The sequence below is a fragment of the Leuciscus leuciscus genome, assembly GCF_965113295.1.
Source record: "Leuciscus leuciscus genome assembly, chromosome: 2".
NCBI lineage: Eukaryota > Metazoa > Chordata > Actinopteri > Cypriniformes > Leuciscidae > Leuciscus > Leuciscus leuciscus.
This window is the reverse complement of record NC_138726.1, coordinates 38,822,137-38,839,717: the sequence shown is the minus strand read 5'-3', so window position 1 is coordinate 38,839,717 and position 17,581 is coordinate 38,822,137. Positions and strand designations below refer to the sequence as shown.

The 17,581-nt window shown below is 39.4% G+C and overlaps 1 protein-coding gene across 2 annotated transcripts in view; it reads right to left on the bottom strand.

Moving 5' to 3' along the window:
• Positions 1-10,228: 10,228 nt before the first annotated feature.
• The window catches only part of uacab (uveal autoantigen with coiled-coil domains and ankyrin repeats b), a 48,785-nt gene continuing 41,432 nt past the window's right edge, over positions 10,229-17,581 (bottom strand). For both annotated transcript variants that reach the window (XM_082162233.1, XM_082162234.1), the window contains exons 16-19: positions 14,000-16,678; positions 13,752-13,904; positions 12,376-12,441; positions 10,229-12,101 (exon numbers count right to left, since the gene is read on the bottom strand). In XM_082162233.1, coding sequence (XP_082018359.1) covers positions 12,030-12,101; positions 12,376-12,441; positions 13,752-13,904; positions 14,000-16,678 — 2,970 coding nt within the window. In that variant the 3' untranslated portion in view covers positions 10,229-12,029. The remainder of the gene's footprint in view (positions 12,102-12,375; positions 12,442-13,751; positions 13,905-13,999; positions 16,679-17,581) is intronic.

The window sequence follows — 17,581 nt, the reverse complement described above, 5'->3', positions numbered from 1 at the left end:
CTCTGCATAGCCTTACAGAACACACTGATGATGTGTGATGTCTACGCAAGCAGGGAGTGCGGAGGAAATATATATATATATGTTGACATAGATTCGGACCGAATGCAATGATTGGACGAACATTGTTAAGTCTTGAGACTTATGTAAGATATATGTTCATGTTTTAATATTCCGTCTACTTATTGATTGCTATCAGAATGAGAAAATAATTTAAACCATCATTACAAAAAGTGTTTATAAAACAAATCGCCTACCCTACCTTTAAAATATAGCATTCTGTGTAAAATTCAAATTGGTCCGATACATTCTGTTGTCTGCGTCGACTCGCACACATGACCCACTATAGTGTCTCTGGCCCGGAGCTGGCTGTGTGTGCACTGCGGCAGTTTGCGTGACACTAATGCGAAACCAAACTTTCACCCCCAATGGAAAGCATATTTACACTGTCTGAATCGTTCCCTATCCCCTATATAGTGCATTAAGCATCATGTGTGTGTGCGTTAATTAAAATTCAAAAAGGAAAGATATGATAGGCTAATCCCGTTTCGAGAAATAAAACATCAAATGTAAAATGAATCCTATTAAAAAGAACATAGCTTAAAATTCACTTACAATTTACATTTAAAGTGTTTATTTAAATAAATAAATGTAAGTGGACAAACATTTGCACTGCATTAACAATCCTGTGAAATGGGGGTGCTGCACCCTACTCCTCGCACTCCGAGATACATGCATGCAACTGTTAGTGAAAGTGACCCATTGCTTGTATAATTGTGAGCTCCTTTTTTTTTTTTTTATGAAATAACGTTTTATAAAGATGCAAATGTTCATTGGTTGGTCAAAGCCTGAACAAAATATGTGCACAATAGATAAAAAAATAAATAAAAAAATCTATGCTTACATTTAAAAAAAAAAATTGTGTAGAAAATGGGCAAGGAGTCAGGAAGTTTTACAGCCCAGCTCTTTTCAGTGAGTGCTAAGTGAATCATAATTAACTGGGAGTTAGTTACAAAAATCAGCTTGTGACCTTTTTCCCAGTTAATAGTGTCTGTCTGTCTCTGTCTCAGTCATGATTTTCAGAATAGCAAGCATTGCTAATAAACAGCATTTCTTTAAAACAGGAGTGTTGAAAGAGAAGCTTGAGTCAATGAATTCAGCGTTCTTTGTACTCATGACAACCCTGACATAGCCAAACACTCACCCTTGACCAGAACAATCCAATACGGTATCTTATTTTGCCAATGAACACATCCTTTAAAACCAAAGGCCATAGCTAAATTGTGTCCAAACATGCATTCAAAACTAGTTAAAACATTTCTCTGGAGCTGTCTTTTTTTTAAATTATTATTATTTTTTTTTTATATATATGGTGGTCTGAAATTGCAATACTTTTGATGTCCTTAAGCTGACCAATTTTTAAACCCATGCTTGCAGTACCCATCAAAAATAAATGAGTTGTCTCAAAATATTTTTATTGTAATCCAGAAGAGCCACTTTTATATAGTCAATTGTGACATCATGATACCACAGGACATCTGAGAACTACAATTGCCCAAGTGCATGGTACCAAAAAGGTTGACTTTTTTTTTTTGTAGCACAGTGATATTGTGGTTTTTGCAACCATTTCCTCTTTCTCCGCACAATCCACTTGCACAGGGGCTTCTTTCACTTCTAGCTAGATGTTAAACTAGACCCCCACTTGCCTTTAGATGATACTCCACTACTCAGGTCATAAATATTTCATCCTTCAAACTACATAAAAGTCTTTTAGTATTGGAAATTTCTACATTTCTGCTGGTCTGTGTCCTACCAGTCTGAAGCATTATAGCATTAGGATCAATCTGGATGGACCTGCCTGGTGGGTTGGTCTGAGGACAGGGAACATAATTAAAATATACAGTTCAGTAGTGTAGCTGCTGTCAGACCTATACGAATGGAGCAAGGAGAGCCAAGAATGACAAGAGATGGAAGTACCCTAGATTAAAATTAGGTTTTTACATAATTTTCCTTCTGCTAGAAAAAGACTGCCAACAGGATCATACATATACGTATGCCAGTGCTCACCAAACAAACTCACATTTGAATAATCATTGTCATCCCCTGAGGCTGACAAGACTTTGGAGTGGTTGCATAAGCATCATATTTTAATACTGCTTCAGTCAATGTTCAGTCATGTTCTCATATAAACTTAGATATTGAATACAGTCACTTGTACTGACCCTCCACTATACTGAAAATAAATCACTGTTAAATGAATAGAGGGTGATACACTGACAAAGTTGTGAGCCTGTTATGACTGAATGAAACCTCTTCATTCTCATATTAACAAGAGAGCTAAATTACCTCAATGACTATGTTTACCCAATATAATTGAAATAGACAGATAAACGACTCAATCGGGCTCAACTGTCCATAAAACCTTTGAATCGGGTGCTGGCTGCTAATGGCTTGATAGACAGGGCAAAGAGTAAATAGTCTTGTGTGGCCAAGGACGCCCACTTAGTCAGGAAAAGGCTGTTTGACTGACATGTACAGTGACCAATCAGAGTTTTGTTTTGTTCTATGCTCTGAAGCATTCATTGCCAATCAGATTCAGACTTTTGCCCTTGTGAAAGTGTGTCCAGTTTTGTGCGTCATATAGCATACTATCTTAACATACTCATACTGTATGGTGACCAATTACATTCACAGTGCACAGCAGAACACACTGCAATGAATACTGAATTCCACAATGCAATGCATTTGACTTTATCCTCCATTGCCAACATAAATTAACTAAAAGCAACATCTATCATGCTTTTTCCAACAAAAAAATATTACTGTAACAATGTGGTCAATAAAATAGCTGTATTCCTGTAAAACTATTTCACATACAAAAATAAAAAAAGCTATAGTATGCATGGTATAGTATCCAACGTATATTACAGTCAGTAGTACACTATTATTCCACATACAATACCAACATATTTATTGATTCCACTTTCTAAAAACAACCTACTGGAATAATTGTTTCCTCCAATCCCTATCTATAGCACAGAAGTCCTGTCAAGATGGACAACCTGGGAAACAGGGAATTTGTCTCGTCACATTAACATGAAGGAAGTAGACACTGAGAGGGAAACAAAGCACAGTGCATGAGAAGAAAAGGTCGAAGAACATTCAATAAGGTTAGCAGCTATTACACAGGAACACTCAATAAGATTAGCTTTAATTGATTGGTTCCATTTAGTTAATTATATGGGGTTAATCAAGTTAATTTTATGAACTGCACTGATGGCGCAGTTGTAACCATGTATATGCTGAGACCATTTCCACTGGAAACACAAACTTTCAACTGTGCACCCAGGAGAGAATAAAACTGAATGCAGCTTTTGAACTATTCCATAATGTTGAAGAATGTGAACACTGACATTTTTACCAAAAATAGGAAATTGGTCCATTCCTGAACAAAGCACAAATGTAAGCTTTGGTATATGCAGCAACATCAAAGAGAGTCTAAATGAACAATGAAATTCCAAACACTGGAGGCAGGTTGACCCAGGTTCTTCTCCCTTGAGAAGGAAAATATCAGGTGGGGTCAGGATCTAACAACCACCTGGGATTCATTAGGGTCTCCATTATATCTGGGCTTCTATTACTTTCCCAGCTCGCAAAGCCTCTGAAGTGCGAGTGAGCACTGAGATTGCACGGCTGCCAAGGTTGTTAACCTGCAGGCATTTGTAATGTCGAGCGGGAGTTGCTTTATTAGCGGAGTGAAATAATCTCTACCAAAGTGGTTGAGATGATGACAGATCCAGATTTATGACCCCTGTAAAAGCCCCGGCATTGCAGCTGCTCCAGCATGCATCATGAAAACTAATAAGTGGGACTCACTGCCAATGGCATAAATTCATGCAGATTTTGATCTCAGAACATCTGCAAGGCTAGAATAATTTATGTCATACTCTCCACGAAGGGGCTTACAAGCCCTCTGATAACTTGTTTTGGTCTATTTTGTGAGGAGGCCTCAGGTAATCCTTCGCCTCAGGGACAATACCTGTCAGAACCGCATCCAAAACCACAGAAAGTGCACATCAAAAGCCACAAATTCAGAAGCAGATTCTCTCTGCTCTCCACAGCATCTGAAAAGCCAGCATTTATCTACCGTTGGTGTAGCAGAAAGAATCTAATAATGAATTCTCCTAATATGATTTGAATGAAAATCCAATCCAGTTTATGCAAATGACAGAGACTGACAAGCAGGCAGTACTTATATACATATGCATTCTTATACGCTCACATGCATAGCTCTCTTTTTATGCAGACATATTGAGTTTTGACATCTAACTGGTTATGAAACGGCTCAATTACTTCTTTGTACACAAACACACTTCTCTGCATGTGGGATCTCTAGTTTCACTGCAATGTGGCTGGTTGGGAATCTCTGCAGGCAAAGGGAATAGTTTGGGATTGGCACTCAAGTCTGAAGGCAGCCAACAGCCAAATGCTGATCATTTAAGCATTGTTGTTTTCATATGATGATAATAGCTACCATATACATCCACTGCCTTTATAATATATATACAATTTTTTTTTTGCCATGCAGATTAAAACAAAACAGCAGCAGCTCTGTATATGCTCAGATGCCTCGATCCCCACCTCACATCTCTACGGACCCTTTACAATCATTTTAGCAGATGTGGCAGCAGGTGAGCCTGGGTAAATATTCACAGAGGCATTATGATGAGAGCTGGCATGTTATTGCCCATCTAGAATGGGAACGAGTGGCCATGACACACCAGCAAATTTAGTAGATCACCTGCCAACACCTCAGCAAATGAAAATCAAGCATTAACTCACACAAATATTTGATGATAGACCATCTCACCTGTGTAAACGGATACAGGGCCAAAATATTCACTGCAGATGAAGCATGAGCTCAACTTGTACATTGCAAGAACAGAGATTTATATCCAAGTATTTCCAAGGTACTCTGCTGAACTAGTTGGCTTGTATTTAAAGACACTGGATTGTTTCATGTTGCTGGACAGGAGCGCAGTAGCTGGATCCTCAGGGATGAATCTATTTATCTATCTATCCATCTATCATTTCAATCGATCATATCATCCATTCTTATCGTATCTTATCTTTTCTATCTATCTGCCAATTTAATGGCAGACTAATCAGATCCTGGATTCTAAAAGCATCAGTGATCATTCCTGCTAGATCTCTTGAATCCAAACCAGTCTTAAAACTTAATGTAGGTATGCCCTCTGGATGATGGGAGTGGAACTACATCACACTCCTGTCTGACTGCACAGTCAGTAACTCCTGAGGGAAAGTCTTAAAATTCAGATATAAAAACTGGGGAACCATTCTGAGCCCTGATTCATGATTATGACCCCAGACAGTGATTCAGAGAGGACAACGCTTACTACCAATAAAATGCACATCTCTTGACCATTTAGCCTGCAGAAGCTAATGAGGCATTAGCAGGAGAATATTTAATGGACTCTGCTGGCGTGGTAATTAAGGGCAAATGACAGAACTGAGGAGCGGAGCAATGGGGCCTGTGCAGTTATAACCACTTAACATGATAGAGTCTGTTAGGCACAATATCTTAATTCTAAAGAATAACTTTTTTTTTTTTTTTAAGCAAAAAACTGGATTGAAACTAGGCCATTAAAAGAAAAGCATATGCTTATGCAATGTATTTACATAAATGGCTATTAGTTGTAGGTCTTTAAATTGTCATCCCGAACACATTACACTTGCAGAATAGTGCAAAAATAGTACCTAGGGACATCTTTGTATCTTATTTACCTCTAAAAGGTTCCTAGTAGTACGTTAAGGGTACATATTACTTCTGTAAGGTACTGATATTCATATTTCATAGATTTTTCCCTTTAAGGATACTGGATACTGCCCTAGTGACTAGCTGTTGTACCCCTAAAGGTACACATTTTTCACATATTTTCAGACAGTGGCAAATTTGAATTTGTGATGTCATGATCTTAATTGTTCATTAGCACATCTGACTGGACCATTCCTGTGCAGCGAACCCATGTAATGTGCCATACATGATTTGTTAGACATTTGTCTCTCTCTGTGGGCACTGACACTCAGGATTCAGTCGTTTGTTGTGTAGATGACTAAAAAATATTTCTTTGGGTTTTATGAAGCAGGTGTGAAAGGTAGAAACTGGCTGAGTGAAAGTCAGAGGCATCAAAGGCTGGACGCAGCAGCCACTGTTCCCAACAGGATCCTACTAACTAGCACCTGCAAGCATCCGGAAACTGTTATTCGAGGGATCTGCATTACGATCCAGGGCGTGCTGCAATCTTTGCGGTGGAATCAAAGGCAGGCGACGCAAGCAAATCACAGCAACACAAACCTGCAAAAGCTACAGATGAAAGGGGGAAGATTAGAGAGATTTAAAGGACATTTAAAGCCATTAATCCAATACCTTGCCTTATAAGAAGAGTGAAAAGCAATTTAATTAACATCTAGAAAAAAGCGAGATGAAGGCTACTTACACACTTCATTCCAACATCAAAAGAGCCTGGTCTTGATTAAAGACATTTTATAGTAAATATCTGTTAAAAAAGCAGGTAAGACAGTTTTTATGGAAAGATCTTTAAATCTGACATTACAAGGTAAATTTGGTTATAAAAAACAACAAAAAACACAATTCAAAGTGATTAGAATGTTCTTGCTTGTTAAAATCTTCCAAACTCTCACTTTAGGCAAGCTTGTCCCTTTAACTTAACACTACAATAAAGCCTTGTGTAGCTCTCAAAACACATGGTATTAATTTAGCTATCCTTTTTTTTTCCTTCCAAATTGTTCAACAAGGGTTTGTTAAAGTTGACCAAATGTGGCTGAATTTCAAGAAAAGAAACAAATGCAGATGTAACTTTCCACTTTACAGCCTGTTTATGTATTGCAAATTCCTTCCTATGAGACGGGGGCTTTCATGTCTTAATTGGATTGTGTGACTGCGGCTTTGTCTAACAAATGCACATTTTCAACGCTAATGATCGACAGTCACAACCCTGATTTTTGCCTAAAGCACTTTGACTGTGAGCCTAATGAGTAATGAATAAACTAATACCTTATGTTCTGCTAGCAGGAAACTCTCCAGGAACATTAACCATTTCAAACACCTCTATAACCGCACCTTCACCCTGCCGGAGGTATTAAATGAAGGAAGTAAACACTGAGAGCTGGGTGCAAAGGACTGCAAAATGAAAAGACAAGCTAACGCAAATCAGTAGATGGATGATCAGCAAGAAAGTGTCTTGGTTCATTAGTTCAATGACAATAAAAGTCATTGGCAGTATATGGTTAACACAACCAATATACAAGTATACAGTATACTATAGATGCACAATATATCAGAAGCATTTTGGTTATAAAACTATTATTAGAAACTTTTTTAATTTAATCAATAGATAATATGTGTGTATACATATATTTATATAAACTCACTGTTCAAAAATTAGAATGATTTTTAATAATATTTTTTATTTAGTGAGAACACATTTAATTGATCAAACGTGTTAGTAAAGAAATGTATGTTTTTGATAAAAGATTTATCCATTTCGAATGAATTCTGTTCTATAAAATTTTCTTTTCAACAAAGAATAAAGCAACTGTTTACAACATTGATAATAATAATAAATATTAATAAGAAATAAAATAAGAAATCTCCTTCAATATTACATACTGTTTAATAGTGCAAGCTCAATTATCCTGTTTTCATATTTACAATCTCAGAAAAATGGTACCACCCTGTCTCCTGTGGATTATTGAATTTTTAGAGCATTTCCTTGCATTCTTCATTTTCATGCGCTCTATATAAAGCCACCTGTTACAAGTACAAAATGTATATTTTACACTTGCAAGTATAAATATTAATATCTACTATTTATCAGTTTTCAGCTTATTAGTATATAATATATTTAATATTGGTGCTTTTCTATTATAAAGACTCTCACAAATGAGTTCCTAGACCATTATGTATAAATTATTTAAAAGTCTGCATTAATAAAAATTTTCTTCTGTGACTTCAGACTGTCAACCAGTTGAGGTCCTTAATAAAATGAAAATATAGCAAAGACAGGCAAAAAGGGAAGACATAACGCTCTCCTCACCTTTCCCCTCAATTTACCTCTTAACAAGCTTGTAGAGTACCACAGCCCTGCACCACAGAGCAAGAAAAGCAGACAAAACCAAATGCTTAAAAAAAAAAGAAAAAAGAAAAAGTCTAGAAAGTACATTAGTTGCAGCACTATTTCCAAGCAGCCAACCATCAATTCCGCATGCTTATTCTGTTAAACCACGGACACAGCCCCATGTGTCAGCTCTTAGCAGACATGTGAATGCAGTCGATTTTCCATCGAGGCCTGGGGATTATTAAGAGGTTGAGCTTGGAAGAGAGGACGACCACATGTTTCTTGTTTGACCGGAAAAGGGGGAGAAAGTAAAAATGAGTTGATACACAAGGCATTAGTGGTTAACCGAGAGCTAATGAGGGAAAAAGAACAACAATGAGCTCAGATGTAACCGTTTAAATGGGCAGTTTAAAATTTCAACTTTGGAGTACAACACCCCTGCACAATTACCTCGCGGTTTAAGAGTCTGTTTGAAATGTGCTCAACAGTATCAAGTTTTTGTACCTGTGTGATCTAAACAAACCCACCTCACCCTCAAACAATTTTATGGAGGCAAAACTTGTTCAGAAGGAAGATCTGGAGGCCAAAATGTGCAGAACACAACTCTATGGTCTTCCCTCGTGCATGAAAACCCAACCACGGATGGAGAGAGCCGCGGCCTGGCGATGGTAGTGGGACTCTCCTGTGGCCAGCCAATAAATCCTACAAAATAAAAGCGTCTCTTATTTTTTCAACCATTTTTTCCCCTCATCCCAGGTGTTAGATGATGGATGATGAGGTCAGGGAGGCACGGATCACATGGCAAGGATCAGAGAGGAGCTGGGCAGGAGACATGTTGAATCCATCTAGTCGAAATCAGCCCCATGTGTCCTCCAGAGCCCTGTTATCCTATAAATGAACTTTATTGAGGCAACAAAGTGCAGGGACCTCTGCAAAAACATTAAAGGGGTGAGCGGAGGTGACCGATCCAGGGTGGCTAATGAGAAAAGATGGGGTTTTTTTTCCATGACATTCTTTTAAAAGGTACTAATACAGAAAGCACAGCCAGCACAACCTAGGAGACCCAGGGTGAGAGACCAAAACGGGATGTTGTGCACATCTGCATTTGTTAAACTATTAAAAGGGAAGGTAAAAAAAAAAAAAAAAAAAAAAAAAAAACTTCAGATCCACATATCAAAAAGAAAAAGAAAAAGGACAGAAAAGACGTGCAAGAAAGATAAAAAAGGAGAAAATCATTCATGACAAGTGGAGGGCTCTGCAGTAAAAGCAAGCTTGAATCACGACACAGAGACTACCAAGTGAACAACTAACCACATTAAAGCAACCCCCCACCCCACCACCACCACCTACCAGGGGGCCAGCTAAACGACAGGGTTACACTGTGATCCTTATGGACATGATTAATGGTAGAGAGAAAGGGAAAGAGAGAGGAGTGATGGGAGGATGTCTGGTTCTGCTTATGGTCCTGGAAATGAGATTAAAGGGAAAGCTCCGAACAGATTGAATTGTATTTGCCATAATTGCTGAGAACAGCTTATGCAGGGCAGGCCACAAATAACAGACTCATAAAAACTATACACTGCTAAGGAAGGGGGAGAGTCATTTAAGCAATCAAATATACAAAAATGTGAAATTAATTAGGTGTGGGATGAGTTTAGAGCTTTAGAAAATGACATTGTTACATAAGTGACTGAGACTACATAAAATGACAGGCACATTGTAGAAACTAAGAGAGGAAAAAAAAAATTGATTATGTTAGAGTGATAAAATGTTTACTCTGACCTTAATTTATTAAGAAAAACTATGACCTTTATAAAAAAAAAAAAAAAAGTAGTATTTTCTTTGTCTTTGTAAATCTCATTTTAAAGGCAAGTTAAACACTAAGGTACAAATCAATGCAAACCACATGAGGAAAAAAACTCTCAATCTTGATCTGATTGGATTTAAAGTAACAACATGTGCGTTCACTTCAAGGAGAGCGAGCGGGGCTGGAAAGGCCTGCCAAAGGCAAGGTTCACCTCATGACACTACGAGACTGCTTGGATTAATCTTTTTCATTTGCACAGAGACAGTTTAGTCTAAAAGAGGCACTTTTATTGACGTTAGACTCAAAATTCTGCAAAACAAAAAGGGAAAAAAAGGAGAGAAAATGTCCATGAAGGAAATGCACAGACTAACTGATAATCATAAGAGCAGTTAGAATGTAATACTAATAAATAATGAAACCATTACAATTAGTCATTCCCGACAAAGAGAACCAACAGCATCAGTTAATTCCAATCAAACCAAACGGCACTACAGTGGTGTTTTTAAAATAAATCAAATGAATACTGAAAAGCCATGATTGGGAACTCTAATTCATTTTAGAATATCTGATTGGAAACTCAAAGGATAATTTGACTTAAAAATGACAGTTTAGAAGGGAAAAAAACAGATGCACAAAGTATAAAGTGTGTCAGTCTACAGTCATGTTCTGAAACCTGAGCAGATTATTGTGCCTTTCCATTCCAGTCCTGCTGAATTCTGTAATAGTTACCACAAACATGGTGTTCATTAATCAAAAGTAGTACAAAGCCATGTAAAAGGTGATATATCAGATTTGGAAAGCATCAAAAGGGAGAATTCCTAAATGCATCACATTCTCCTACAACAAAAGCACACATCAAACTTGGCCAGCCAAGTCACACCACTAGATGGCGATATCTGCCAGGATACAGGAACATGAAGGATGGAGTGTTATGAAAGTCCTCAGTGTTAAATGCTTTGCTCATTGGATCATCCATGAGATGTGGTCTGCTGTTGTCACTGCAGAAGCAAAGCAATTTTACATAAACACTTTATTAAAGACCTACTCCATCCTATATCACCCAACCCAATAGACACTCACTGACTCAAATACATCACACGCATTTGAAACAAATGATCCAGTTTATGGACATATGCTCGGTCAAAACTGCAAAAGATACGTGTAAGATGAAGCTGCAGTAATGTGCTCTGATCTTTCATGATGTCTTTGGACTATAACAATTTTGGGACCCTCCAAAACAAGTGTACCAATGATTTTTACTGTGGTACTGTGCTGTTACTGTACACTGTATGAGCATAAGCTTACATGTGATCATTTAATATTATTACTGTGCAGGATTGCAGGATATTCAACCACTATGCCACTGGCATTTCATAAAACACAGACGGCCCAGGAAATGCCTCTGTGCCCACCACTCCACTAAAGCCTTAAAGCTAATTTCCCTAGTGTTGAAAGATATATTTCCCCTAACCAGATCATTACTTTAACCATTACAGTGGACACAGTAATGCTGGCCTGAAACAGCATGTTAAAATCTCTCTAAAGGGATGCGTCCCTTATTAATACACCACACACGTAGCTTAGATCGAGGCTAAAATCGTGGAGGGAGGGAATGTTCTTCTTTAAACTGTAGTTAGGTTATTTCAACATGAAATAAGGAGGTACATGAGACTCAATCACTGAATGTGCAGTTTACATCTTCACTACATCCTGTACTTCTTGACTCTATAGCATGTAGCAATGACATACATAGTTGAGCCAATATGCTTAATTATGATTAAATAATTATCCATTGCCTCTCATGTTTATGATTTATGTGTTTTTTGATGAGTTTAGTTATCCCTAGTGCTATATTTAGTACTGTCACTAGGCAAATCAATAATACAGATACTATATTTCATACCGTTAGAACATACAACACCGAACCTAATCAGAAAATATCAAACATTACAAAACTTGACTTTCTGAGTGAAATGCTCCAGAGCAGTATAAAACTGCACTGAGCTGAATGGGAGGTTACTGTGTGAATGATGAATTGGAGTCAGTGTGGTCTCGGTGTGTTGACTTCAACACACAAAACCTTGTCTCATTCGAATGATCTGCAGTAAGGCAGCTTGGACATCTTCATCCATGTGACCCTGAAAGAAAACAAGTCACAGGTGTTCAGTCAGGATAAATCCATCTTCAGAATTGCATCCAGAAACTTCTATGCAACTACATGCTATGACCTGTACACTTTTATAATGTCTTACTATAATAGTACTGTTGATCTCTATGTCATCTGTGGTACACAGAAGACCATGCGCTATAATATACCTAAGAGGTATGAATGGCCTGTTATAGGAGCAAAATATGAGGAAATGCTACTGCAAAAGAAACCTTCACACTCAACACACATTCATATACAATTACCTGTGCTGCACTGAGAAGATGAGTTCGATAAATTGAAACAACTTCTCTGTGTTGCCTCTCAGCGTCCTGTTTAGATGGAAAAAGACAGGGCATATCAGGCAGTGTTTTACATGAATTATATAATAAGATCTTGCAAGGTTAGATGGTCAATATGTTTGTAAACACAATGCACCCTCAGTAACACAAAATTACAAAGCAACTGAGCTGTACACACACATGTACACAAACATAACATGAAAGTAAAGGAGGGGGGCTGGAACACATTGGGTTCATCTAAACCTACATCAGGGGTCGGAAACCTTTTTTCGTAATTTTTATGTATTTTTCGTTAATGTATTTTTTTCCTGTATTTAAGAGCCAATGCAATAACAATTACATGATTTAGGTCCATAGCCAACTCAATAGAGATAATAGAGAAAAATAGAGAAAAAGCAACAAACAATAGGTAATGGGTCATTTCAATTTCAATTTGGCCGAATATGAAAATAAGGTCAAACTTAAAAGTGGCGTTTCCATTCTAATTATGCTTTTAAACGAAAGTTTGCCTCGGGTAGATTAACAAAAAGACCCTAGGTTGCATTTTGGCGAGAGTTACGCTTTAAGTCCCTGTCTTCCATCGGAGATGCATAGTGTGTGGTCTGTGCGTGACTCAAATGCTTCGCTTCTCCACTCGGGTATAAAAGCTGCTGTTGGCTAATTAAGATGTGTCTGTAAACAACTTAAAGAGCGCTGACTTGTACCACCTGACTGCTGCGGATTCATTTCGGCATTGATAGAGTTGCAATAGAAACGCATACGTCCTCGGACGTTCAGTAATTACGACATGGCGTAAACTTGGCATAAGCTTGTTGTTTTGGTTCATGGGGAACTGTAAAAGGTGGATGCTGTTTCTTTCCGGCGCTCAGTGACTGTCTGTCTATAACTCTGCATAGCCTTACGGAACGCGCTGATGTCGACGTGTGATGTCTGCGAGATCAGGGAGCGTGGAGGTATGGAAATGCATATGTTGACCCCTTGTTAGAGGAAGAGAGTTTCAACAAGTATAACAAAAAGTGTTTATGCAAAGCATTGCCTACCCTAGCTATATGTAAAAGGAGACCATTTACTTCAGTATAACACCAAATCTTGGAAGACTTCATAATAATATAATTCAATTACTGCTGAAATCACCTGAGGGAGAAAGAAATCGGTCCCTCAGTCCATTCCATTACTCCCAGTTTTTTTTTTAAATATTATGATTATGATTTATATTATTATTTGTATTATATACGCAAGACAGTTAGTAAGTGGGTGTATTTTTCAGTCCAAGGTGATAGCATGTAATATTTGAGGGCAAACAAATCCATCGGTATGTGCATATGAACAGAGTTACTCACAGCCAGCTGCTGCTGGAGGCTCTTGACCTGGGCTTGGAGTGTGTCAATGTGTTGAGTCTGTCTCTTGTTGGGAGTGTTGCCAGCATAAGCCAGCTGGGATAAGCCATTCAGAGCCTGTTTCAGCCTTTCAACATCTGCCAACAGTTCTGTGATCTGAAACAGAGAACGCCTTGCTTATAATCAGACAAAATATCAGGCACTTATCGAAAAAACACTTCATTTATATCAAATGAGTATAACCTTCTCACCCTTTTGTCTTTAAGCTCAGTCTGCTCTGAAGACGCTTGAATCCTCTTCTGTAGTTCTCCAATGGTGCGGAGCGATTCCTCATATCTCTCTTTCAGATCTCTGATCTCCTTCTCAATGGAGGCGCTTTTCATCTGCAGGGCCTCGGTTTCAGCTCTTGCCCTCTTTTCACCCTCCCTGGCCTGGGTTGTTTCCCTGTACAGATCCTCATATTGCTCATCCAGTCCTGAAAGCCGGTCGCCAAGTTCACACACCTTCTCCTCAAGCTTGTGCTTTTCAGCTCTGAGCTCGGTCACCTGTTCTTCATAGCTGCGGACGTCATCGAGAGCGTGTGTGGCTCTGAGGAGCTCAGTCTGCAGAGTGGCTACATCCTCAGCCCTCTGTGCGCTGGTTTCTTCCTCGTCCTGCAGTGCCAAGCGAAGCTTGTTGACCTCATGCTCAAGAGCCTCTTTAACCTGGCTATACTGGGTCTCATCACAGCTCTGACTCTGGAGTTGTTTCTCTAGTTCATGAACACGCTGGACTTCTAGTTTATGAGCTTCCTGTAAGCCCTCGCACTCCTTTTGCGCCTCCTGCAGGCTCCCACTCAGAGAGCTCTGCATGGCCTCAAACTGATCCAGATGGATATACTCACTGTTCAGTTTCTTCTGGAGACTCTGGATCTCAGAGTTGCACAAGGCGTTTTGCTCCTCTAGTTCAGCTCTCTGGATCGTAACCTCTTTATATTGCTGCTCCAGCTCCACCAACTTTAGACTCAGCTCCTCCCCCTGGCTCTTGCAGCGGTCCTCCACTTCTTTGTACTTCTCGTGGGACACAAGCCCCATCTGAAGTTTTTGCTGCAGAGGCGCCATCTCTTCTTTCAATTTTTCATTCTCTAGCCTTTGGCTTTCCCCTTTGGTCTTTTCGTCATTGTACATCCCCTGCAGTTCAGCAAATTTATCTGCTAAGTCCTTCAAAGTGCTGTTAAAATACATCTCTTTTTCCTCCATAGCAGTCAATGGCACAAACTTCAACTGCAATGCCTCATGAATAGTATCCAACTCTTTCTTCTGTGCTTCGATTTCCTCGTGTAGTTTTGATGCGCTCTCTTGAGCACACTGGTACTTTGAGTAGGCATCTCTAGCTCGTCCCTCTGCTTCTGATAACGCTTTGCTCATTGTGCTTTTGAATATCTCATGTTCCACAAGGCTGATATAGTCATTTGCTAACTTGGTCTGCACATTCTCAAACTCTTCTTTCAACCTAGCATTTCCTTCTTTCACCTTCTGTAACTCCTCATCCCGAACTCTACAATAACCCTCCAACTTTGCGATTTCAATCTTAGCTTTCTCCAAAGCCTCATCTAACACCATCTGCACACTCTCATACTCCTTCTTTGTGACAAACTCAATGTCAAAGTTCTGCTTCAGTGTTGCTTTTTCAGCTGCCAAAATTTCAATTTCATTGACTTTCTCCTGGTACTGATCTTGAAGGTTATTAAGATCTCCTTCCAGATCTGTGTTGCGTTTTGTGAGTGCAGCTATCTCGCTCTCATAACGTTCACAGGGGATGTACGTGCTCTTCAGGTTGGTAATGTTCTCACAGAGAGAGGTCTTCTCCTCCTGCAGCCTCTGTAGCTGCTCCTCAGCATGCTTGCTCCTCTCCGTCTCCTCTGTTAACCTAATCCTCAACTCCTCCACAGCGAGTCCCATAGACCTCTTCACCTCCTCGTGGTTTTCTAAGGTCACAAACTTGGTCTTCAGATTGTTGCCGAGTTCCTGCAGCTCCTCTCTGAGTAGTTCTCTCTCATCTTCACCCTCCTCCACTTCACATATTAATGACTGACACTTTACAGTGACATCAGCAAGTTTCTTCTTCAGGGTTGAGCTTTGCTCCTCCAGAGCAGCCCGGACTCGCTCATGCTCTTGCAAGGGGACAGTTTGTCGGTCGTCCATTACACGGTGGAGCTCTGCCACTTCCTCCAGCACACGGTCATAATCTTCCCTTAACTCAGCCAACTGTAGCTCCTTCTCATCCACAGCATTGGTGAGGAGGTTCTTCATGTTGTCAAACTTCTCTCCGGGAACCATTGACGTCAACCTGACCTCTGAAGTCTTCACTTGACCCTCCATGTTTAAGAGCGTCTCCTCCATGACTTTATGGTCCTCTTGCATTGCACTCAGCTCTGCAGTGAGCCTCTCAACCTCCACAGCCAGAAGTCCTTCACTTTTTTTATACTCCTCCAATGCTTTCTCACTCTGCTTCAAATGGTTCCTGACCCGTCCAACCTCGGTAGAAGCTCCCTCATATTTTGCCTTCATCTCATTCAGCTGTGCTTTGAGGTCATCAACAACTTGGTTATTGAGATGATCCTTTACCGCCACCACATGAGCCTGAAGCTGTTTCACCTTTGCCTCAGAGTCTATCATTCGCTTCTGCACATCTCCCATGGCTTCCTCCAGCTCATGTACCTGCTGGTCTGACTCACGTTTGATGGCTTCACACTTCCTGGTCAGCTCCTCACACTCCTGGGACCTGCATGCTAGAGCCTTTTGGAGTCGGCTGACCTCCTCTTGTGCAGCCTCTTGCTGTCGGCGGACACATTCAAGCTCTTGCCGAGGTGACTCAGGATCACCAGCCACCGGCCGAGACAGCTCCAAAGGTCGAGCCACAGATCGAGATGGTCCTGTAGACTGCAAGATCTGAATTCAAACACAAGCGGGCATTAATTATTATGCACAAAAACAGAAGACTGAATGGATAGTAACTAAGCTAAATGGGAAAAGACTGGAAAGAGCCTACAATTTTTATTTTTCACAGCTTTCTTTCTCCTCATTACTATAAGAACAAGAAATTAGGGAAAAGAAATCTACTCTGTAAAAATACATGGCCGGCATTCTGTTGAGGAACAGAAGATGGAATGGCTCCCATCTTTTTTCTCACATGGGTTCATAACAAGGGGTTAAAACTTTCAAAGAAAACTTTATCTAGGCCACTTCCCAAGTCAAACATCTGATCCTACTTTAGCAGGTGAATATTTTCATATTTTTAAAACGTGTAGTGACCTCTAACGTAGGTGAGAGTAAAGTCGTCTCTGGTGCTATGTGACAACAAAATTGCATCCACCACATCTGCCCAAAAGCTGAAACCAGGTATATTATATCCCTTCAGAGAAAAGTGCTAATAAATCATAAACCCGTCTGACGCTGAAGGCTATGGAGGTTCCGAAATGAAATGAGAGAGAGCAACTTATCTGACTTCCTCTCCTAAGCTTAACACAGCTGACATAGACAGCCTGCTCGCTGCATTAGTGAACATAAGTAAAATTCCAAACCTTAGGAACCTTGTGCGTGCTCAGCAAACCTTTAGAATTATTTCTTGATTTTGCATTTAAGCATTTGCACTTGTAGTCTGATGTTGTTGTTGGACTTCATGAGGGAAATCAGACATATAAATGTCTGTGTATGTACACTGAACTGACTAGTTCCTGGGTATTAACCCAAGTACATACAGAGTAAAAACATTAAACTGTTTTTCACTGTGTAACCATTTTGTAGACCTGAATGTTACAGATTGTTATTTTATAGCAATTAATTATAATATTT